Raw genomic sequence first — 24774 nt, 5'->3', positions numbered from 1 at the left:
GATGAAGCTAGGCCATTAAGAAATGATATTGCTTCTACCTGGCCTTCTCTTTTGGGATGCTCATCCTTGGAACCCAGCCACCACTGCTCTGAGGAAGCACATGCCATGTGGAGAGGCCCCTGGTTCTCAGCCTGGCTGAGGTCCCAGTTGACAACTTGAATTAAGAGACCTTGGAGACAGATCCTCAGGCTGCCTGACTGATGCTGCACGGAGCACAGATGCTAAGTTTTGTGATGATTTGTGACCCAGCAACAGACAACTGAAAATGGTCCTTTGGTAAGCCAGGCAGCAACCATGACAGTTGTCACCACCAGCACGTGTATACCAAAACTTGCAGAGTAAGTGTCAATTAACTGAAGACAATAGAGAAGTATGTTTCAAAGAAAGGCCGCGTGACCAACATTTTTTATGGTACAAAGGACAATACTGTAAGAAAAACATGAAAAGGCGATTTAGAAGGATCACACTCTGAATCAGGAATCTGAGGCATACCATACCAAATTTATTTTATATGTTTTCCTTTATAAGGATGCACAAGGAAAAACATATATCTAAGTTTAAAAGAACATCCAATGAACATTAAAGAAATGCTGTGTCATAAAAAGTATGTATGAGCTTCAGGGACATTGTTTTCCTTTCTCAGTGGCTGAAGATCATTTTACAATCGATGACATCTTAGATTTAATGAAATGGAAATATTTATTGTTCTTGACTTAAACCTCTCTAATTACACCACCAAATACAAGTTTTCTAAGAGAGAATTTCACAATTTTTTTTATTTTTCTTTGAAAATTGAAAAAAAAACCACCAACCAAATCCCAGCAGGTACAGGCTTTAAGTTCAATTTAATTATTACTTCCATAATTATATCCACAGCAAAAAACATCTTGGGGATTTTTTAAAAGGTTAATTTTCTTAATTTAATATTCCAAACTAGTGACTTGCCAAGAACCCATGAAGTCACTGGATTCTTACATATTACAAATGTTTTAGGTGGCTGACTCCTGAGCTGAGGAGTGAGGGAGGGTAGCTTAATGAAAGTGAATGCCTCTGAGCTGAGCAAAAGATCTGGTGAGCATTAAAGAAAGTGAATGAAGAGGTACTTATTAAGCATTTATAAAGCAAAGATGTGACGGTGTTGGCTTTATTACTACTGTTAAATTAACAGAATCAAAGCTTCCACAGATTTCAAAAACAAATTTATTCATAAAATATATGAAAAGATTTGACAAAAAATAAGGCTAGAAAACCCCCATAATCTTATATATCTCAACATCACTTACCAGTCAATAACCAAAAGTCTTAATTTGACTCCTATTTTTTAAGTAAAAAGAGGTCATTGTAAATATTCACTTGGTAAGTAATATTTCATTTTAAGAGCTGTACAGCTGAAAACAGTTAAGTGTGACCATGCCATTTTGGGATTTTATAAAATAATATTCTTTACAGAAACTTAACAACACTGAAATCTCTCAAAGTATATTTATGAAGGTTAATTCACAGTACTTTTAGAACTATTTTAAACCAGGTATTATGGTAAACTATGTAACTGTGGGGATGGAGAGCAAATTTAAAATATGTTTAATTACAGACATGTAACAACTTCTTCTTAGAAATGGGGGGGAGATGAGCAGAGCCGGAGAGAGTGGTGTTCCGCGCACTGCAGCAAACCAGGTCCGGGTCTGGTCACCGGAACACGCCGCTCGGTGTTTCACACCCAGAGAGAGGCTAGTCTGGACGTACGCATCTGGGGCCTGTTTTCATCAGTCATATCCAGCTTTGTTCAGTGAGGGTCAGAGGATCCCAGCGCCCATTCTAAATACTAGGAGCATTCCTCTGGAAGGTTTCAAGTCCTAAGTCTTCAGATCAAATTTTATGGAGTTTTGTAACAATCAGTACTCTTACCATTTGATCAAATGAACTACAGATGCAGAGACCCCTTTTATCTGGACTCCAGTCCAAACTGGAAATGGGCTGGGTAGACAAGGTGACATTCTGCAGAAGGCTGACCGAGCCTGCAACTCCCATCTCTACTCCCTCAGAATCTTTCTTTGACCGCTGAATAGGGTATTCGCTGCAAATAAGACCAGAGTGGTAAGGAGAGAAATCTTAGCATTCTCCACACTGTGTTTATATACATATAGTCCAGTAACTCTATTTTTACTTCTCTGTTGATTACTGCAACTGACAAATACTTAAATAATCTTTCTAATGTTGTGTTTTATACAAATAAAGAGACAACAATAAAGAAAATGTATGTGTGTGTGTGTCTCAAATACACACACAAAAAGTTAGCACGTTGGGGTCCATTCATTCAAAAAACAGTTTCTGAATTAACTAGATGAGATGTTCTAGGAACTCTTGCGTGCTCCATAATATTTATAAATTAATTGCATTACTACCAAGGGAGACTGGCAAATGGAAATAAAGCTAAATATCATTTTACTTAAACCAAATCTCTTTTGCTGGTGTAATATTCCAGCAGCAAATCTCCAAACCAATTTGAAGATTAGACTAGGTATCTGTTCTGGTAAGGATTAAAGTTCATATTGAGATAAGCTTCAAATCTCTAATTACATACAAGACCCCACTTTATTCAGTCATCAAAAATTCTAGCTGCAAAAGTGTTTGCACATCACATGGAATACAACTCCATATGTGGATTACAAAGAAAACTGAAAGCAGCTCTTGAAGGAAGCAGCCCAAGGAGTTTGGTCACCAGGCAGAATAGTGAGGTGCTGCTGCATGGCTTAACTAAGGAGATGGCGAGCCTAATGGGGAGTGCAGACTGGGCTGGAAGAATCAGGGAAGGATGATGGGCAAGATACTAGGAAAAGAGAAGTTACCAAACAGTCTGTCTACCGGGCATTCGCCCAGAATTCTTAAAACTCTTCCTCTGCTTTTTACTCACAGAAACTATACAGTCTTGATCTAACGCATTCACTCTCAGTTTTTTGTCAGCTGGATGCCTAAATACTGAACACTTTTCAAATGTAGCCCTGTTTATAAGCCTCCCTACTAGCTTCTAAAAGGAGCTAATAAATAGACACGTATTTTGCAAATGTGAAAGTCCCAGCCATGCTGAAGATGTTTTTCTTTTTACATCATTAATCAAACTTTATTTTTGAAATATCTTTCATTTGTGGGCTTGTGTTGTTAGACTTTTTTCCTTGAGTTATGAAGAAAGAAACACCATTCACTCTCAACTTTTATCAGGCCTTTTAAATGAGCAGCTGGGGGCGCCTGGGTGGCTCAGTTGGTTAAGCGACTGCCTTCGGCTCAGGTCATGATCCTGGAGTCCCGGGATCGAGTCCCGCATCGGGGGGGGGGGGGTCCCCTGCTCAGCAGGGGGTCTGCTTCTCCCTCTGCCCTCTTCCCTCTCGTGCTCTCTGTCTCTCATTCTCTCTCAAATAAATAAATAAAATCTTTAAAAAATAAATAAATAAATAAATAAATGAGCAGCTGGCCTCGTACGTGCCACTTTAGGGCATGTGGGATTCCGGGCACCGCTATGGCCATAGCCCAGCCTGCCCACAGCACACAGAAAGCAAACTCAATGACCAGGCTTTTCTTGGAGACCCACCAGGGGCCTCAGCGCTCTTCAGGCTCTTTCATAACGATGGTATCTGAACTTGGGCAAGTAAATTATCAGGATCTAAAATTAAGAATTCCAACCCTTTTCCTATTCTCTAGAGGTAGTGTTCTAACGACCAGATGGTAATATTTCACAAAAGCCTTGGGTCACATTTTTCATATCAAAAACAAAACAGAAAAACAAAAACAAACAACATCAGTAAAAAACAAGCAAAAACCATGATTTTCATCTATGAAAAGGACTATTCCTAAGCTACCCTGATAAATGGAAGACACAACTACAATGACAAATATATTTAGTGTGCCAAAAGAAGGTTAATATTTACTAAGTGTAAAATAAGTATATTAATTTTTTAAAAAGCTGACAAAAATAATACTTAGGTAATACCATTTAATTTAAAATCGTTTCAAAATGAACTGAGTCAAAGGAGGAAGAAAGACAACAAAGTTCAATCCAATCCTACTTTCCGCCCACTAGTAACTTAAAAAGGAGCAATGTTCACAGGCAGAGACTTACTACTTCCAGAGGTGAAGGCTGCCGGCACCTCCAGCTGTCAGAAAGAGCTCTCGGTTCTGTGGCAGGTGTCGGACCTGCCACACAGTCGATTTATGAGCCTACAGAGGCGAGAGGCACATAACTAGTTTTTACATTTATATGATAAACAAAGACTGCCCTAGAAGAGAAACTCTGTAAAAAAATTTTTTTACTACTATAATTTCAACTGTTATAGAAGTAATTAAAGTATTTCTGGCACATCTCTTTGTAAGGGCTACAGAGATTTATAGGAGTCCATCACAAATTAAGAAAAGCATCATTTTTCTTTATTGCTTTATGAAACAAAGTTCTACTGGATTAAAAAAAATGTTATCAGATTAAAAGTCCATGTAAGTTTATAGTACCATATAAATTATGCAAATAGATTTTACACATTTAAGTATCTCTAGCTCACTCTGAGGGAGAAGAAAAACTCAAAATGCAAAAACATATACTTCATCCTAAGGGGAAAAAAGGATACTGAATTAAAAAAAAAAAACAGACTTTATTTTTTACAGGAGTTTCAGGTTCCCAGAAAACTGAGTGGGAACTACAAAAAGTTCCCATATACAGAATGAATTTTAACTTAAAGCCTTATCTTTAATTTATACCATTTGACTTGTCTAATCTTCAAAATAAGGACTACAAGGGCTTATAGATGGTGTTTTAAGGTCATAATAAGCCAGGGTCTTTATCAGTCACATTAAACTAAAAGACAAAAATGGCAAATGGAAGGTTAACAGCTTGTTAGCACCTCAACAACAGCTAGTAAATCAGTGTTAATGGTGTAATACTCACTGCAAGGAATTTGAGAGAGAGAGATGGAGAGAGGCAGGGAGAGGGAGAGGGGGGAAGGAGGGAGGAGAGAGATGGAAGGAGGGAGGAAAGATTCTGCTTTGCAGAAACAGTGAGACCAGCTAAATCTAAATCATTCTTAGACACTTCACATTTCAGTGAGTGATTAGTCTTGGCATTTGACTTAATAGTCTTGTAAAAGGATTACCATTAGCAGATTAAAATCCCCGTATCTCAAAATACACCCTTTAAGTGTGTAAGAGTCCTCAAGTGAATGGGTTCAAGCTGTTAAAACCTATTTCAATTTGTTTCCTAGTTTAAACTTCTCTTTTGCTTCTGAAAGCTGATTTAAAAAAAAAAACACAAAAAGCAAGAGGGGACATGACCTCTTAAAATAACCTGGATGAGGGGCTCCTGGCTGGCTCAGTTGGTTAAGCGTCTGCCTTCGGCTTGGGTCATGATCCCAGGGTCCTGGGATCGATCCCCACGTTAGACTCTCTGTTCAGCGGGAGCCTGCTTCTCCCTCTCCCTCTGCCTGCCACTCTGCCTACTTGTGCTCTCTCTCTCTCTGTCAAATAAATCATAAAATCTTAAAATATGTATACTGGATGAGAAATGTGTTATAATTGCATAAGGGAAAATTTAATAAAGTGCTTTAGGTTGTTGACAGATACTTAACTATATTCTGAGATAATGAAGGCAAACAATATTGCAATTTATAGCTACCTTAAGAATTTAGTTTATCAGGCAGTGACAGCAATTTATATGCAGTAATAATAATAATTAACAGTAACAACAAAGTAAGACAAAATAGGAAGGTTTGAGAAGTACTACTGAATCCACAATGGAGGGAGAGAGAACAAGAGAGTAAATTTTTATTTCCTGAGCAACTTATATATTTTAATCTATGGAAACTACAAATCTGTAACTGATCCTTTTTTTTTTTTTTTAAAGATTTTATTTATTTATTTGACAGAGAGAGAGTTAGCGAGAGCAGGAACACAAGCAGGGGGAGTGGGAGAGGGAGAAGCAGGCTTCCCGCCGAGCAGGGAGCCCGATGCGGGGCTCAATCCGATGCGGGGCTCAATCCCGGACCCTGGGATCATGACCTGAGCCGAAGGCAGACGCTTAATGACTGAGCCACCCAGGCGCCCCTGTAACTGATCTTTACTTTCACATTCAAGGAAGTCAGAGTCACATTCCCAGCCCATCTCTGGCCAATGACAGGGTGTTTCAGTTTAATCTTATGCAGTCCCCTTACTCCAGGCTTCATCATCTTGTTTTTTTTTTTTTCTTTTTTTAACCAGTATTTTCCCTATGCTCTGCTTTCTTCATCTATTTTTGATGTTGTAACACTGTATGTTTCCTTCTAAGCCACCTCAAATACTTTTGGAACAAGGTAAAGTATGTATGTATGTGTAAATGACTAATTTTTTTGAACCTACTATGTGCCCATGATTGACGCTTTAAATAATTTCACTTAATATAGCAAACCAGAATATAAAATAAAATGCGATGAAATGACATAAGGTATATATGTTGATATGTTTTGAAAAGTATATAATTAGGTATTAACACAAATATATTTATTAGAAAACACTAGGCTAGGTTTTGTCGATCCAATTCTTAGCATTAGCTAGTTGTCTTGTGATTGTTCCTAAACTACAAAATAAGATTCTTAGTCAACTGAGGCCTTTATTATAATCAATAAATCTAAAACTGATAAACTTTGGAAAAGTACTCTCTGCACAGAAAAACTTGTCAAGTTCTCACAAGAATATACTAAAAATAGCTCCCTTCATATAAAGATCTGGAAGGAACCTGGGTGACTAATTCTATTTATTAGTCTAAAACAAGCTATGAACATTCCTCTTCATAGAAAGACATTTCCCTCATATTTACCTTTTCTGAAACAGAAGCAAAACCTTTCGTTGGATGCTGTGTTCTCATATCAAAAACATGAAACTTTCCTTCCAGTGATGTAGCTACCAACTTATTCATACTTATGTCTTTTCTGTCAAACTCCAAGCTACATACCTGAAATAGAAAAATTTATTATTGATGGCCTAATGATTACTATTCAGGAGTTCTTTTTTTTTTTTTTTTTTTTAAAGATTTTATTTATTTATCTGAGACAGAGAGAATGAGAGAGACAGAGAGGGGGGGAGGGTCAGAGGGATAAGCAGGCTCCCTGCCGAGCAGGGAGCCCGATGCGGGACTCGATCCAGGGACTCCAGGATCATGACCTGAGCCGAAGGCAGTCGCCCAACCAACTGAGCCACCCAGGCGTCCCCAGGAGTTCTTTTAAACTAAGTAAAACAACTTTAAAATTATCAGCTCATGCGAAAGCATTTAATTAATCATTTTATGTTTTGAGAATTAATACATCAAATACTTCTAACTGAAAAAATTTCTTCTTGGTTCATAGGATCAACAAAACCATCCTGAGTTCCCCTGTCTGGCAGATTAATTTGGAAAGCCATATAATTTTTTACTGTTATTACATAATTATTTTATATAGTACAATCAAAGCTGATTTTAGAAAACAGGAAGGAACCACATTCTTCACTAAAGGTATACAACTCAGGACCCAAAAATCTGAAAGTACTTGGGGAGGCTATTACTATTTCAAGTTTTCTAATATTATCAGAAAAAAAAGGCCTCTTACTAGCTCATTTTAATATCACACTGCATAGCCCACAGGGGTCCACAGATAGGCCACAAGGGCTGGTGACTCACCAGGGACTGTCATACCACATCTAAGTATGTGTTCACTTTCTGAAGAGAGGATCCATGATTTTCATTAAGTTCTCAAAGGCTGCACAGCCCCAAGAGTTAAAAACCATTGGCAGAAGAGCTGTACAAGATGAGTTATTAGAGGCGCTCTCCTTTTGAAGTAGTTCAGAGGTGGACAAAAACATGCTCAAACTATAAAGAACCCAAATGTACATTACCCCATTTTTTATGTTTGTCTCCCACCGCAATGACATATTTCTGAGATCAAACAGTTTGATATCTCCATTGTCATAGCCAGCACAAACAACACGTTCCTCTTGATTATAAGCATTGCCTGGAAATCAAGATACATCTCAGATCTTTTAAATGCTCATTTGAAGGCTGCTAAAATAATGTTATAAAACTACACATATAACTTGTACCAAATCACACCCCCCCCCCAAAAAAAGATCACACTAGGCAGAATCTCGTTTTGCTAATCCTGACAGGACATCAAGATTATTAAGTTGGTTATCTAATATTGTTTTTTAAAGAAGAAGCTCATTTGCTGAGATTCTCTACTGAAGGGGTAAGTGAAAGTGCTCACTGGAGTCTAAGTTCAAAGCAAATGTTCTTTCTCTACCATATCCACAGACTAACAAGTCAATTACAGTTCAAACATAGCAGGTTTGGTAGAATAAATACAGCTATGCTTCAATTGCTTTCTTTGGCAGTAACTATATTTGAATGTGAATAGAAACTACTTTAAAACTCATTATTTTGCAAAATGTTGTCTGGTGTTATCTTTGCAAGGAAATCTGAAATAAGTTGTAACACACCGTGATATATTTTTAGTTGTATGAATGATCGCACCTGCAGTAAGTTTATAATCTATATTTCGCCTCATCCTCCTTGGATCCGAGGATGTTTTCTGGAGTACCTCTGGCATTCATCTCTCCCAATTACACAGCACCAATCTGATCTTCTTAAAGCTCTAGTCACATCTCATCCTCACAAAAACCTCCAAAGATTTGCACAGCCTCCACACTATCGAAACACTTCTGACCTCTTTAAGGCTACCCCTACCACTATTTCCTTCAACATACTTTCTTGGGCACATTTCAGGCTACTCCTTATGCTTGACATTTCCTCCCAATTTCAGTGGTTCAAATCCTATATATACTTGGTCTGAGGTCAAAATATTCTTCCTCCATAGCCATCTCTCCCTCGAGATTCCTTCTATATGCATCCACACCTCTTTTGACCTTTTATCACTCCTACCCTGTACTATAATTAGTGTAGATATCATGCCCTCTTTACTAAACTATAAGCTTCTTGAGGCGAGACTAGGAATCTCTCTCACCTTTGCATGTCCACAGTATTCTGGACATACTTGACTTTCATAGAAGAGTCAGATCAATGGATTGGTTTTCAAACTCAATGTCCCAAATTTAAAACTGCACTTATGTCCCTTAGATCAAAGATGAAAGACATTAATGGACCCACAGGTAATTACTTTTTAATTATTATATCAAATTTTAGATGATGATTCTAAATACAAATCCTGAAATTTCTCCCCAAAGTGTACGTGTGCTTAGTTTATATATTATTGCTCATAACATACAAACTCAATAATTCCCATACAAGAACTTGTTTTTTTAAATTGGAAACCTAAAACTTTCCTCTGATTAAATAATAGTGCAATTTTCAAATAACATATGGAAGTTAAACAGTTCACATGTACTGTTAAATCACACTTTTTTTTTTTTTAAAGATTTTATTTATTTTTATTTGAGAGAGAGAGAGCACATGAGACGGGGGAGGGCCAGAGGGAGAAGCAGACTCCCCACCGAGCAGGGAGCCCGATGCGGGACTTGATCCCGGGACTCCAGGATCATGACCTGAGCCGAAGGCAGTCGCTTAACCAACTGAGCCACCCAGGTGCCCCTAAATCACACTTTTAATGTCTGTTATCTACACAGGGTTATACTAAGAAAAAGAAGAAAGAACATATAAGTTTCAAACTAAGTATGACCCATATCCTTTAGTAGCAAAAATTATTTTAATTATGGCTTTCAGTAAGAGATACTAGGGCATACATCAATTAGTCCTATAAGGTCAATATTCATTTTAAGTATAGTAACAGAAGAACACAGTTATCAAATTATAACAAATAATTCTGTAATGGCATAACTATGTTCTAGAAAATAAACATCCTCTGTGTAGCATATATTGTAAGATTTGTTAGGTCACATTTGAGCATTTGAAACTCTGCTTAGCTCCATTAATGGCATTTGGCTCTAAACTAGGTCAACATTACCTAGTTAAACAGAAGTATATAATAGTAGCAAATATTTTTGAGCACTTAATAATTTAAGCACAATTCTAAGCACTTTACCTGTATTAATTCATTGAATCCTCATAATGCTATTAAGTAAATTCTATTATTAGTTCCACTTTATAAATGAAGAAACTAAGGAACAGAGAAGCTTGGTAAATTGCCCACTTCACTCAGCCAAGAAATAACAAAGGGAGGATTCAAACCTAGGCCCTGGAGGCTGACATTAACCACCATCTCTATTTGCCTCAATAAACTATCAGAATAATCCACAAAACAGACTGTAATGAGACTATCGGGAATTTCTTAAAAGCACTGTGCTTTTTACCATCTGATACCTCAAATGCAAGGTTCTTCAATAATTTACCAAATGCCACAGTCCAACAGTCTCTCTTGTTTTCTCCTTGTACAGGTTCCATATTAGCAACAGGATCATCTTTTTGTCTTGGGTCCCACACCTTCACAGTTCCTGTTGTGCATACAAGTGAGTTGGGAAAATTCAATAGTGATTGATGACATTTATTTTCTGCATTCTCTTCCTATGACTTCCTGTGTATATGGCCATATTATAGATAATATAACACTTGAAAAATATTCACATATTTCTGACTTCTACTTGGGCAAGTTGTATTTAATATCAGAGATATAACCCATATGTTACTGTCGGACTTGATTTCCAAGTTAATAGATACACAGAAAAGCCAACAACTGTTCTGAAGTTATCAACAAGGTATGACTGACAAGGGAAACACAAATGTTATTAATTCAGATCATGTCTTTCTTTGAGCCTAAACCTAATGTACTATTTATTTAGAATAATATCAGTGTCATTTTAATTTTTTATACTACCCCTATAATCATTGCCATTTTTCTTCTACAGATGAACAAAGTCTAATTTTTACATTTATGATTTCTTATATGGGGTTTTAGAATACTATCTCACATACAATTAAGTTTAATTTCCCTGTGGCAATAGAGATGAGGGAAATATTAAATAAAATTAACACATATTTCTTCTCAATGCTTCTCCTTTTAATGCAAATTGCAGGACTACTAACTAAACTCATCACTGCCTATGAGAAATACAAATGCATTTAATAAAATGGCTAAAAGGCAAGTACTTAAGAGAGAACAGGAAAAGGGCAAAAAATCCTTAAAAGAGATAATAAACTCAGGAAAAGGGGAGATATCCCACTAGATTTATCTCCGAGGATAAAATAAAGTCAGTCATTAAAAAGCCTACTTTAAGGAGAAAAAAAATTCTCACAAATGTGACAAGAGGTTATTATATTACTCTAGAGGGTTCATACAAATTGATAAGATTCATATGAAATTTGCAACAGTTAAATGAGCAAAGAACATAAACAGACAATTCACAAAGCAAAACTAACTGATAAACAAATATAGAAAGAAGTTAACACAAATTGGAATGGACTACTATTTTTATCTATAAAATTAGAGGAGGAAAGGAAAATCAATGCTGGTAGGGTAGACTGGAAATCCACCTCATCTACTGTAGCTCAGAATGTACATGGGTACTTTGGAAAGTCTGAAAATAAATTTTAAAAATCACAAAATATGCTTATTCTAAAAAGTTATATACATGATGATACTCATTCCTTCATTATTTTAAAGTCACTCTCCCAAAACAATAAACAAAAACTTAAAGCCAACTGAATGCTTAACAAAGACATGGTTAAGGACACCTGTGATACATCCATAGGATAGAATATTACATAGTCATTAGAATGGTAATGATGGAAACAGCAACATTTGCATATGACAAAACACAAAATAAAAAAAGACAAAAATCATATCCACACTGACAACTATACAAAATTGTATATAAGACCGGAAAGGAAAACAAATCTAAGGGTTATGCTACTGTGGTAGATTGAATGCTATTTTTCCTCACATTTTTCATAGTGCTTTAATGATTAAAAGGAATAACTGATTTCTAAAACACAGACACTTCTGAATAACTGTTAGAAAAATATATCTTACTTTTCTTTTAAAACAATTTCCTCATGGTCTTGAGCAGCCATTAAAAACTAGCCAAAAAAAAAAAAGAAGAAGAAGAAGATAGCAGGAGGGGAAGAATGAAGAGGGGGAAATCGGAGGGGGAGACGAACCATGAGAGACTATGGACTCTGAGAAACAAACTGAGGGTTCTAGAGGGGAGGGGGGTGGGGGGATGGGTTAGCCTGGTGATGGGTATTAAAGAGGGCACGTATTGCATGGAGCACTGAGTGTTATACACAAACAATGAATCATGGAACACTACATCAAAAACTAATGATGTATGGTGATTAACATAACATAAAAAAAAAAAACTAGCCAAACCCAAGAAGGTACCAAATTTTTTATGTACCCATCATGAAGCAACAAATTCTGACTCCTTTTACAGTCATTCAGAACATCTTTGAACACCAATAGACCTGTCCCTTGTTAGTCACCACAGGGTAGAAAAGTAGTGTTGGTGCCCTTGGATCTTTCTATAATGCTCAGTGGAAGGATCACAGAACTTTGATGTTCAACCAGCTATCAACATGACAATTTTCACAAGTACTAATTCTGCTTTTTAAAAAAAGAAAGTGAGGGGTGCCTGGGTAGCTCACTCAGTTAAGCATCCGAGTCTTGATTTCGGCTCAGGTCATGATCTCAGAGTCATGAGATTGAGCCCTGTGTTGGGCTCTGCACTGGGCATGGAGCCTGCTTAGGATTCTTCCTCTCTTGGGGCACCTGGATGGCTCAGTCAGTTAAACGTCTGCCTTTGGCTCAGGTCACGATCCCAGGGTCCTGGGATTGAGCCCCACATGGGGCTCCTTGCTCAGCGGGGAGCCTGCTCTCCCTCTGCCTGCCGCTCCCCCTGCTTGTGCTCTCTCTCTCTGACAAATAAATAAATCTTAAAAAAAAAAAAAAAAAAAAAAAGATTCTCCCTCTCTTTCCCTGTCCCTCCCCCGCCAAAATGTGAAAAGCTGCTACCCACCTTATTATTGTCAGCTGCCTCAAAAACCTGTAAAGAAATTTTAAATCTTTCAAAGTTCATAAGAAACTATGGTTGTTAGTAGTTGAACTAGCTCAAAGCTAAAATAGTAAGTGCTATGCCTCTATCTCAAAACATCCACAAGTCAGAGGCAATTGAGGGATATGCAATTAAACTTGCCTATTAAAAAAGTACAGTTAGATTTAGGGAGTCATGGCTACCAAAGTCGATTTCCGTAAGAAAAGATATACTGTTGCATAAAGATTTATCTAAAGAAAAAAATTTTTTGAAATACATAGAATACTTTAACTTACCATCTCGGCTGCCAGTCACAATTTCCGGTGCGCCTTCCCCGATTCCCAGTCCACCTACACCATCTATGGTGTTTATAATTTCTTTATGGCCCTTTACGGAATATACTGGGATCTCTGGAGATTCCAAATTCCTAGACAAAAGAACACAGCTTCCTACTTACTCCATGGTCCCAAACATTTAGTTCACTACTGAAATTTAAGAATGCATACCATATTTAGATTTTTGTTTAAAAATAAGGGTTTTGCTATGAAGGTAATTTATACATTTACTTCCAATATTTTCTCTCCACTTTAGCTTCTTTCGAGCCCTCAATGAGAACTGTCATCATTCAACTTGGAATTCTATGTCCTGAGCCCACTTAGTAATTCTCAGAGATAATCTAGGACCTCTGCACATGACTTATCAGGCAAGCTTGATAATAAATGCAGATTCCTGGGCTCCTCCCCAGATGTAATGGATAAGGAGCCCCAAATCTGCTGACCCTTTGGTTCACTGAAATCTAATAATCACTACTTTAAACACAGAGTAAATTCAAAGTAATTCAGAATGTTTTTCCAAAATAGGCTTTGGTAGTCTGATCTTGAGATCTTTTGGAAGGATAAAATATGAGTAATGTTTACTTTGTATACATTTCTTCCTTTATAATGTATTATTTTCTCACTAAATTCCATACTAGTTTCCTCTCATTACATATTTTTCAGTGTATCATCATGCTGGTCACAACAAAGGTAAGTTTGTCTAAATCTAGGTTAGTTAAGAGAAAGGAATGCAGGAAAGTACCCGCTACTATGAGTGTCTGAGAATACCCAATATGGCAGGGGGATGAATGGCTCAAATAGGTTATGTTAATATACCCCTTCTCCTGCCTTTTTTCTACTAGAGCTTCTAAACCACGTTTCTCTTTAACAGGTCAGTTTTTGATAATCTACACTTTAAAAAAAAAATTAATGTAGCTATTCATGAAATGTAATCCCAACTTATTACTAGGCCAAGATTTATTAGTAAAATCTAAACAGGGCTGAGATTCTACTTAAAAGAACTTTTTCACTGCTTTTACAGACTTTAAAACACTGCTTTTTATAACATGAAACTGTAAGACTTAACAATGATAGTTAAGTCAGTGATACCTGTAACTATACTAGGAAACTGTATTAGACAGTCAACAGTTGTATTTTTTGCATATTCTTATACTGAAATATGTTATTTTTAAAAATAACAATCAGACTGGTCTCTCCCTATTTCTTTTAAAGTATATGACATAGCATGTAAGAACCGATGTATTCTAATAGATGCGAACTTAAGTATTAAGCAGTTAAAGCAAAGGGAAGTTAAAATAGCTTCATTCTGTTTTATATTGTGATTCTAAGATAAGTATGTCAGAGAAATTCAATTACAAAGCAGCAGATTCTAAGTGAGAATCAAGAAAGGTCACCTTAGAAAACATGAGACAGAGAAGATAGTTTCTTTCTAGAACATTACTATGTATACTTTAAACAGTTAAGAGATATTCTTGAAAAGTAATTAAGGAGAAATATCAGTCCCTGCAATTTAATTTAAATACGAGGAAATAACTCTAGGTAGGACATGAAAATTACAAACATTTGGCATAATTATGGTTTTGTTCATTAATAACAGGTTTATATTGATTTGCTCAACAGATATGTTCCTAAAAAGTTGTGCTTAGATGTTAGCTAAAGTATTAAAAAAAAATTTTTTTAATGAATTGAGAGTTACACATTAAAAAATTAAAACAAATAAAAATTCAGTATATCATTCTGTAATGCCAGTTGTCTTGTTGATATGTTAACAATATTGAACTTTTCTGTGTTACACATGTGTGGGGAAGAGCCCTTTATGTACACTTATAAAGTATTAAATGCTAGCACCAAACAGCAGGTATGGAAATAAATATTGGTAACATTATTCAAAATATCTAAAGAAAAACAGTATTTTTAAAAGGATTTTGAATATGAAATCTAGAAATGTGTATTAAAAGACAATTCTTGCATTTTTATAAATAGTTAAAATTGAACAAGAAACATTTTAAAATTAGAATTCTCCCTTTCGGAGGAAGAGCAACACGACTATCAAAGAAATGGCCTACCTCATGTCTTAATATTGATTAAATAATCTTACCATATATGAAGGTTTCCAGCAAAATCTCCAGTAGCTAAATATCTCTGCTGTAAAGATGTTGCACCAAATGTTCCACATTTAATGGGTTTGGCCTTTTCAATCTTGACAGAAGGGAGGGAGAGAGGATACATTATTTATGTAAGCAGCTATTTATAATTCATGATATTTATGGCTCTATTATGGGACTTAAATAAGACACAGAATAAAAAAAGCAATTAAAACATTTTCTGATCAAAATTATCACGCATTTCCTCTAGTCACTTTCCTATAGTTTAAAAGTATGTAACTGTCAAAGAGAATGAGTTTTAATTTTGCCTTTCCTCTCATCTCACTAATGAGACATTCAAATGCTGACAAATATACCATCTCCACTGGTTTGCAAATATGAAAATTTTAGCATTTAATGTGCTATTCTTAAGATCCTCAGTAGAAATGAGAACATAATGAAGATATTATTCTTTCTAGATGGCTACAGGAACAAAAATGTTTATGTGTCTCTTATAGTTTTCTCTGCAGAACCCTATAAACTGAGAATGTTTATATCCCTATTCTCTCTGGGACCTTATCAATGCAGAGAGATTTGTATACACGTGAGTACCAATGGCACTGCTATTGGTATGGATTAGCCAGTATTTTGACGTTTAAAAAGCAACTGCTCCCCATATTGCATATAACCACATTAGTAAAACCACCACACACCGATGCACTATTTAAGAAATGCGGCTTATGGGGGTGTCTGGGTGGCTCAGTCGTTAAGTGTCTGCCTTTGGCTCAGGTCATGATCCCAGGGTCCTGGGATCAAGCCCCGCATCGGGCTCCCTGCTTGGTGGGGAGCTTGCTTCTCCCTCTCCCGCTCCCCCCGCTGTGTTCCCTCTCTCGCTATGTCTCTCTCTGTCAAATAAATAAAATCTTTAAAAAAAAAAAAAAAGAAAGAAAGAAAGAAATGCGGCTTATGGAAACCATGTATAGACCATATCACCAAAAGGGTCCTTAGAAATGGTATCATATAATAACCCTCCTGCCACAGGCAAAGTGCTTGAAGCATACAGCTTTACACATTTGCCCAACTCAGGCATTTAGCATTTTTTTTTAATGGGTTCCTACTAAATGCAAATCAATGAACTAGGCAGAACAGGATACAGACATGAAGGAGACTGGCCATGCCCTCAAGGAGTTTACAATCAAAATATCAGTTCCTCTCTGACTCCTCCCACATATGTCCATGCCTTATGCTACTCTCACCTGCTCCCACACCTCTGTGGGGCCTCCACCAATCTCTTTTTACTTCCTGATGCTTCCCGTTTCTCTGCTGCCCCCGCCCACCCTGACCCCACCTGCCCAGGCCACTGAAGTCCCTCCTGGAGTCTGCTGCTGCCTTAAACCCTGGGAACTCTGGGCAACATGGAACCAGATGAGGCCGCTACCTGAAGCCTGATGACATCATACTCTGGCCCTATATCCTCCCATTTACTGTTGGACTCAACAGGGCAAAACTATTCCTCTTTTTTTTATTATTTATTTGACAGAGATAGCGAGAGCAGGAACACAAGCAGGGGGAGTGAGAGAGGGAGAAGCAGGCCCCCCGCCAATCAGGGAGCCCGATGTGGGACTCGATCCCAGGACCCTGGAATCATGACCCGAGCGGAAGGCAGACGCCCAACGACTGAGCCACCCAGGCGCCCGAAACTATTCCTCTTATTTAATCTCTTATAAACTGTAAATTTTGTGTGTACAAAAGTAATACGTGTTCCCTATAAAAATTCAAACAAAAAACTGAACATCAAAAAGTGAGTTTCCCTTTGATGCTCCCCAGTAGTAATCCCCATCCTTGTAGACCTTTTCCTACACATTTACAAGCATACATAGGTTTGCTTTAACATAAGGAGGACCATAATATATTTTCTTTTTTTTTTTTTTTTTGACATAACAATATTCTGGATATACTTTTTTCTCTCCACAGAGTTCTCCAGTTTCTAGGAGATTTCTTCTTATAACCTTTCAGTTCCTGAGCCAATCTTCATCCCTCCTACTGGGTTTAGCCTGTTTCATATAATTTAAAAAATAATTTCCCTGACACTTTCAATGTTTGACTGGGCACTTCCATATAGAGTATACATAGCAATTTTCAAAGGAAAAGAAAATAAAATTCACTTAACACAAACGGTAACTAAACTTTTCTTTCATGACTCAAAAGATATTATATGGTACAGGGCTTTGGAAACTCCCAGCCTGTTGAGCTTTCTCACTGTTTGGGATCTGGAGAAATTAGCAGTTACTATGTAGCCAGGTCTATAAGAAAGCATTCACAGCCTCCTTGGAATTGCCCAGTAATCAAATGCAGTCATCCATAATAACATGGTCATAAAAGACCACACTGATGAGAAGCACAAAATCACAGAATCATTACTTTTCTTTGTAATGCATATTGTGGTCCAAGATAGTTCAGTTATTCAGAAAACTGATATTCATTTATTTCAGGTATTTTCCAATTTTATAAAAGTTATCTTATAACACAGCAACACCAAGAATCAAAATTTTGTCAATTTAACGAAGTAGTTTCCAACAACAGATCACTTATGTGCTCCCCACCCTCCACTTCCCCCAAATAAAAGTAACTGAAATAATGTATCAATAGTGGTATAGCCCTTAATCACTATAAGGGCACAGTTTCTATGGTTAAAGTAATTCAGAGTTCCAACTTCATGAAACAGACACCAGCTCCTTCCTCCACTGGCCTCACACTGGGCCTGGGTGCGCCAAGCAAGAAGTCACCACAGTCGGAGGCAGCACAGGGTGAAGATGGGCACAGGGTGAAGATGGGCCTCTTGAGTAAGCAGCAGGATGGATAGGAAATGGTTCCAAGGACTCAGGGGATTAGGAGCTGTGGGGAGGTTGCATCATGTATTGATTTAACTCGCCAGGAAAATTCTTGTCAGAGACCTGGGAAAAGTGGTCTCCCGTTTTCTCCTCTTCTACCACCTAAAGCACTCTGCTTCCCACAATTCCACTATACCCTGGGGTCTCTGATGGGGTATCTCTTCTTCCTAAGCCACAGCAGAGTTTTACCGTAAAAGCTAACCTCACTTTCAGTGCCTGTAGTACACACATAGTTCTTTGAAGATTTTACTCCTGGTAATAAAAACTTGGGAAGCAAAAACTTTCCCCCCATGTGATTTCTTCATCTGTCACCTTTTAACCCTTTGGAGCAGAGAATCTCAAACTATGCTCCTGGAACACACTGATCTTCAGGTACCAACATAAATTTACACACACACACAAGCTTAAAACAGCTAATGGATATGTTTTTCTCAAACTTAAGGTTTTTTTGGATATTTTTTTAGCTTGCCTGTTAGAAAATATTAACAAATGTACACCAGTAAGAAAATCTGGAAATGAAGATTTAAAAAATTTATGTATGGTTACTACATGTAATATAAAGACCACAGTATGATAATATAGCCAGATTTTTCTACTGGAAAACCGCTTCTTTGTGCAGAATTGGAACTGACTATTCCAATGTTTTATGGAGTTCCAAAAACAGCACCACAATGTTCAGACATTCTGGCACCTGAACACATCTGAGAATCCCTACCTTAAAAGGAAAGAAACCAAACTGAGAACCACTCTATTACAACAGAGCCTATACTAGGTATTTCCACATTTGTCATTGCACAAATTCTGAAAGTCAGTCTTTATTGAAATATAATGGAATGAAATAAAATGCATCTACATTTAGAGGCTCAGACTCGCAGGAGTGGCACCAACACCCGTGGTAGACAAAACGTACAAAGCTCTTTGGAATCTTGCCTTGATTCTCTGAACTTATGCCCTGCTTCTCTCCTCTCTACTACACTCCAGCCACATCTGCAGCTTTCTTTTTTGCTCTTCAGACACAACAAAGTCATTTCTACCTCAGAACATTTGCATTTACTATTACCACTGCCTGAACTGCTCTTCCCTCAGATCATCATGTCTTCCTTCTCCTAATCTAGATTTCAGTTTAAATGTCACCTCCTTTAAGAGGTTTTCCCTGCTCCTCCAATCTGAAGTGGAACCCCCAAATCACTATCACTCACCTTGTTTAACCTTCTTTATTGCACTTACCAATAAAATTATTTTATTTATTCAATTCTCTACCGCCATCCTTTCTAGAATGAGTAGCATGAGAATGGGGCCTTGTCCCATCTGTTAAAAACCTTGTAGGTGCTCAACATTTGTTAAATCAAAGTATAAATGAATATCTTAATTATTAACCTCTCATTCCTAGTGCTGGGGAGAGAGAAACCATTGCTGGAGTCCATATTCTCATTTCTCCCATGTTTTCACATGACACACCATATAGTTTCTGGTGTCATTTATATGCGATGAAAACAACATCCATATATTGAACACATAGATCAGATGTGTTCTAGATGTTCTTCCAGACTAGGACACAACTGCAAGCAAAGTATTTGGAACACTCCTTTCCAGATGAGGAAACAGGTTCAGAGGACTGGGCTTGCTCAAGGTCCCTAGAGCCAGGGAGACTCCAAGCTCTTTATACTAAACTAGGCTGCCCCCAGACCTACATGTAAATCAATTAAATAAAGTTTAGTATGTAGCCCCCATTCTATAAACCTGAGAGTCATCAAAAGTACCAAAGAAATGTTCCAACCTTGAAATGGACTGGTGAGGAAAATGGTATAGTCACAAACTGAACCTACTTTCAGATTTGTGTCCTTTGGTTTTTACCTTCATTCATATCTTTACAAGATGTTAATATATGGTATTTATGCTTCCCTCATGTTCTTTTTTCTCCTTATACCAAAAAAAATAAATAGAGATTTATAGGTAGTAGTAGTCTGCTGTGCCAAGAGTCAAATTCAACTCAAAATATAAAAACATTAAAAAAATAACTCAAATATAGGGGCACCTGGGTGGCTCAGTCGGTTAAGCAGCTGCCTTCAGCTCAGGTCATGATCCCAGGGTCCTGGGATCGAGCCCCGCAGAGCCCCGCATTGGGCTCCCTGCTCAGTGGGAAGTCTGCTTCTCCCTCTCCCTCTGCTGCTCCCCCTCCTTGTACTCCCTCGCTCGTACTCTCTCTCAAATAAATAAATAAAATCTTAAAAAAAAAACCACCTCAAATGTATAAACATCTTAACATCTGCATGACAGTGAGGATTGCAGTTTGCTGAGAAGGGCTGAGCTCTGCTGGCAAATGGACTTATAGAAGCAGGAGTGTTTTCGCTAAGATATTCATGGAAATCATAATACCTTTAAGAAGGGGCACCGGAGTGAAGCCAATTTTATAGAGTTAATAAAAAGGCTCCCTCCCTGCTTTGGTTAAATATTTTACCTTTGAAAAGAAAGATTTAAAAAATCCAGGGGTTACTTAAAGTTTTCTTGCTAGGGAAAAAAAAAAAAACTGGCTAAAAAGATTTTACAAAATGTGTTCCACAAAGAAAATTGGTATATATTAATAACTTTTGCTGTATGACACATCATAGATGGTCATTTTTGACCTAGCTGTTAGTTTTCTTTGCTACAGTAAGTGAACATGATTAAGGAAGCCCATGATGGATAATTCCCATGAGAGCTATTCTTGTTCTGTCTGTGGGTGGGTCTAGGACAGCTTGTCAGTATTTCCTCCTCCACATCCTGGCACTACTTTAATTAACATTAAAAGGGTTAGTCAACCAAATGGTAACAAGCAGTGAACTCAGTGGCACAGGAGCTAAAAAAGCAGAACTTTATTAGCTTATTATTAATTTTTACAGTATAAACATCCACAACTATGATTCCATTTTTCAGGGCCACCCCTAGTCCTTTGTGCCAATTAGAGAAAAGCTGCTCTTTATAGAATGAGGAAGTCTCACACTTGCAGAGTTTGATGAGAAAGAAATAGATTTCAGCTTTTCCTCGAACCCTGCACCCTGAGTGTGATGGAGCAAACTACTCAACTGTACATGAAGGCCCTCACTCCCTGTCTTTAGTAACAAGAGAAGGCAGCCATCAACGAAGACCCATTTGCAACCTTCACACATTTTGACCTTAGATGCATGGGCTTTGGAACACATGACTTGAGGTGGTCCCACAATGAAGAATCAAGGATTTCAATAATTCATCTAGCCCAATGGTAGTCAACACTGGTGCCTGTTAGAATCACCTAACTGAAGTTTTAAAAATACTGATACCCAAGCCTCACTCTAGTGTAGACGCAAGAGTCCCACTGCATCAGAATTCCTTAAGGTGGGACCAAGGCATGAATATTTTAAAACACACATACACACAACAACAGCAACAGCAGAACACACTCGGCTGATCCCGATGCACACACAGTAAGGGTGGCGCATCACTGAGCCTTTGTCACACCCATAGCCTTTTCCATCGCACCATCTCAGCCACACTCGATCTAAGTTCTCAAAAGTGTTTTTGCATTAGTTTAACCCTCTCTTTAGACAGGAGGCTCTTTAGAAGAAGGGACTCATCTTTCAAGCATCTTTGGTCCTTCTTTCACATAGTATCTTGAAATAGTAGGTTGCCAATAGATAGAGACAAAGGGCACTATTTCACTTTGTGGAACAAGTGTATTCCTTAAATGTACACAAATTATATTTTATTTTTAAAAAGTCACAAGTGGTAAATGCTCTCTGGTGAAATTTGATGGTATTTGGTATTTGTTCCTAATACTTTACCGGTAAGTTTCTGTCTGCTATTCCAATGTCTCCCATTTGTTCAAACCCTGAGGCCAGCTGACTAATGATCAACAAATCAATATTTAAATTTCCCAAGTTACATCCTTTTACAGATATACATTCACTCATTCTTTTAACAAGTAATTTATTGAGTGGCTGAACCTTACAAACCACACTAATGATAGACACTATCCTTACTCTCCAGGAGCTTACAATCTAATTAGAGATAAATGGGACACAATTATTTATTTCTGGAGCAGATAATAATTACCAGAGGAATGCAGTGTAAAGAAGTTTGTGTAGGGATCAGGATGGGATTTCCTAAATCAAATAATCTGAACTGGGGAGCCTGGGTGGCTCAGTCGTTAAGCGTCTGCCTTCGGCTCAGGTCATGATTCCAGGGTCCTGGGATTGAGCCCCCGCATCGGGCTTCCTGCTCCGGGGGAAGCCTGCTTCTCCCTCTCCCACTCCCGCTGCTTGTGTTCCCTCTCTCACTGTCTCTCTCGCTGTCAAATAAATAAAATCTTTTAAAAAAAATAATAATAATAATAATCTGAACTGGACCCTAAAATAGCAACAGGTGCCTGTGGGCTAACTGGTGAGCAACAGAAGGCAAGGTGGAAAAGAACAAGCCAAGTTTAGGAACTCTGAGTATCTGGCTTGAAAAGACAAACTGAACAAGAAAACTGGCACTCATAGAAATTTAAAGTGAGATGGGATCTTATATACCTTCTCATCCAAGCTTGCCTGTCCAAATTGTATTCATCCTTTATCTGCCAGTTTAATGCCTCTCTCGTCCACGCAGACTCTCTCTATAGTTTTTAATCCCTGGAGCCTTCCCTGTAGTCTATTACAACCCTAACTGCTTGATTATGGCTGACCACCCAAAATCAACGCATTTTAAAAACAAGTGTAAGAATGTTAGTTAACATCATTATTCTCTGGGGCACCTGGGTGGCTCAGTCCGTTAAGCCTCTGCCTTCGACTCAGGTCGCGATCCCAGGGTTCTGGGGTCAAGCCCCACATCGGGCTCCTTGCTCAGCTGAGAGCCTGCTTCTCCCTCTCCCTCTGCTGCTCCCCCTGCTTGTGCTCTCTGTCTCTCTCCCTGTCAAGTAAATAAATAAAATCTTTTAAAAAAATCATTATTCTAAGTCTTTCCCTAATGATCATCACAAAACTTGCAAACTTGATCTTGGCACACCCAGCTAAAAGTCCTTCAGTGATGTACCATTTAAAAAGGGGTACATCTTTTAAATGACCTACAAACCTTGCAAAGTCTGCTCCCCTTCCCAAGCTTCCACTGACGCTGTTTCCTCTGGAAACCTCCTCCTCCTCTACTCCTACTTTAGCCTAGTTAGCTTCTACTCATCCCAAATCTGTTTTTACTCTCACAGAACCGTGTAACTTTATATTAGGGAATTCATCTCGGTTTGTACTTAGGCATCGTCGGTGATTATTTAACGGATTCTCTCTCCCACTAGAAAATAAACCCCATGAGACCGGAGACATTGTCATTCATATGCCTGGGAATACCAGGCAATCAACTGATAACTTATTGAAAGAATAAACGGTTAAGGGGCGCCTGGATGGCTCAATCCGTTAAGCGTCTGCCTTTGGTTCAGGTCGTGATCCCAGGGTCCTGGGATGGAGCCCCGCATCCGGCTCCCTGCTCCGCTGAGAGCCTGCTTCTTCCTCTGCCTCTACCTCTCTCTCTGTTTCTCATGAAAAAATAAAGAAAATATTTAAAAATAATAATGGTTAGGTTGTCTCCTCCAGTTACAGTGCAGGCATACATGCAGTGCATGCCTGCCTTGTCTCTGCTTGTACGAAAGAGCATTTTACTAACACAGGCCTAATTAAAGCGACTCTCCACAAACAACTGCCCACTGCCTAGAAGAACCTCGAATTTAGACGAAGTCTTAATGTCACTTCCCAGAGACCTCACGCTGGAATGCAGGGGTGGCTGCAGGAAGGGGCCAGCAGGGAACAGATGAACTGGCCAGCCGAGAATTCAGGACTCGAAGCAAAGCGTTTTACGTCGGCAGTATTCCTCAATCTGCGATCACCTTCGCGGATTCCGCGCAGCTCGAGCTGTGCTTTTGGGGGACGCTGGACGAAGGCTGGGGCAAAAAGAAATGCAAACTCCCCCCACTCCCGAATCCTCACTCGCCCCCTCACCAACGGCAAAGCCTGGAACTGGGCAGTCTCGCCCGGCACCCACCTCCCGAAGCAGCTTTAGGTCCCCGTGCTGGATCTCGTACAGTTGAATGACGCCGGTGCCCCGTGCGAAGTTGCCCATGGTCACAAACTTGGCGCTGCAGGGCACCCACTTACAGTCAAATACCGTGTAGTTGAGGCCCTTTTGGATATGGGCGATGATCTGAGGCTTCTCGAAGGCCGACATGGTCCAGCCGATCTCCCTCCACCAACCAGCACACCCAAAGCCTGACAAAACACTAACCGGGAAACCAAACTCCAAACATTAACGACAGTTTCCCCCTCCCACTTGCCGTAGTCGTCCCCTGTCGCCCTGGCGAGTTGGATTTAGTTGTCTCAGATAATGCCCGATGCGCTACTGAAGTCACGCCAGATTTTTCTTCACGGACAGCACAAACTTGCTTATCGTCTTTACCTACTGCCTTTCGTACGTACACATATTGGAGATGGCAATTGTTTCGGCTGTGAG

At 38.5% G+C, this 24774-nt stretch overlaps 1 protein-coding gene across 1 annotated transcript; it reads right to left on the bottom strand.

The window, feature by feature from the left end:
- Positions 1-1333: 1333 nt before the first annotated feature.
- On the bottom strand, positions 1334-24602 carry WDR92 (WD repeat domain 92). Its single transcript, XM_035001404.1, has 8 exons — positions 24310-24602; positions 15415-15515; positions 13278-13408; positions 10345-10446; positions 7879-7994; positions 6827-6961; positions 4112-4209; positions 1334-2074 (listed from the first exon to the last, which is right to left on the bottom strand). The coding sequence occupies exons 1-8, from the start codon at positions 24490-24492 to the stop codon at positions 1867-1869; spliced, it is 1074 nt and encodes a 357-aa protein (XP_034857295.1). The 5' UTR covers positions 24493-24602; the 3' UTR covers positions 1334-1866.
- Positions 24603-24774: the final 172 nt, after the last annotated feature.

This window comes from Mirounga leonina, unplaced genomic scaffold (assembly GCF_011800145.1).
Source record: "Mirounga leonina isolate KUSES-001 unplaced genomic scaffold, KU_Mleo_1.0 Mir_125, whole genome shotgun sequence".
In the NCBI taxonomy this organism is placed as follows: Eukaryota; Metazoa; Chordata; class Mammalia; order Carnivora; family Phocidae; genus Mirounga; species Mirounga leonina.
The sequence above is the reverse complement of the archived record's forward strand: the minus strand, read 5'-3'. Positions and strand labels throughout refer to the sequence as shown.

What these genes read in the sequence shown, in the direction of transcription:
- WDR92 (XM_035001404.1), bottom strand. Translation starts at nt 24,492, where the DNA reads ATGTCGGCCTTCGAGAAGCCTCAGATCATCGCCCATATCCAAAAGGGC. An exon ending in ACCTAAAGCTGCTTCGGGAG is followed by an intron (nt 15,516 to 24,309) that starts GTGGGTGCCGGG and finishes CCTTCTGTCAAG; the next exon opens with ATTGAAAAGGCCAAACCCAT. An exon ending in TTGCTTCTGTTTCAGAAAAG is followed by an intron (nt 4,210 to 6,826) that starts GTAAATATGAGG and finishes TCGCCTCTGTAG; the next exon opens with GCTCATAAATCGACTGTGTG.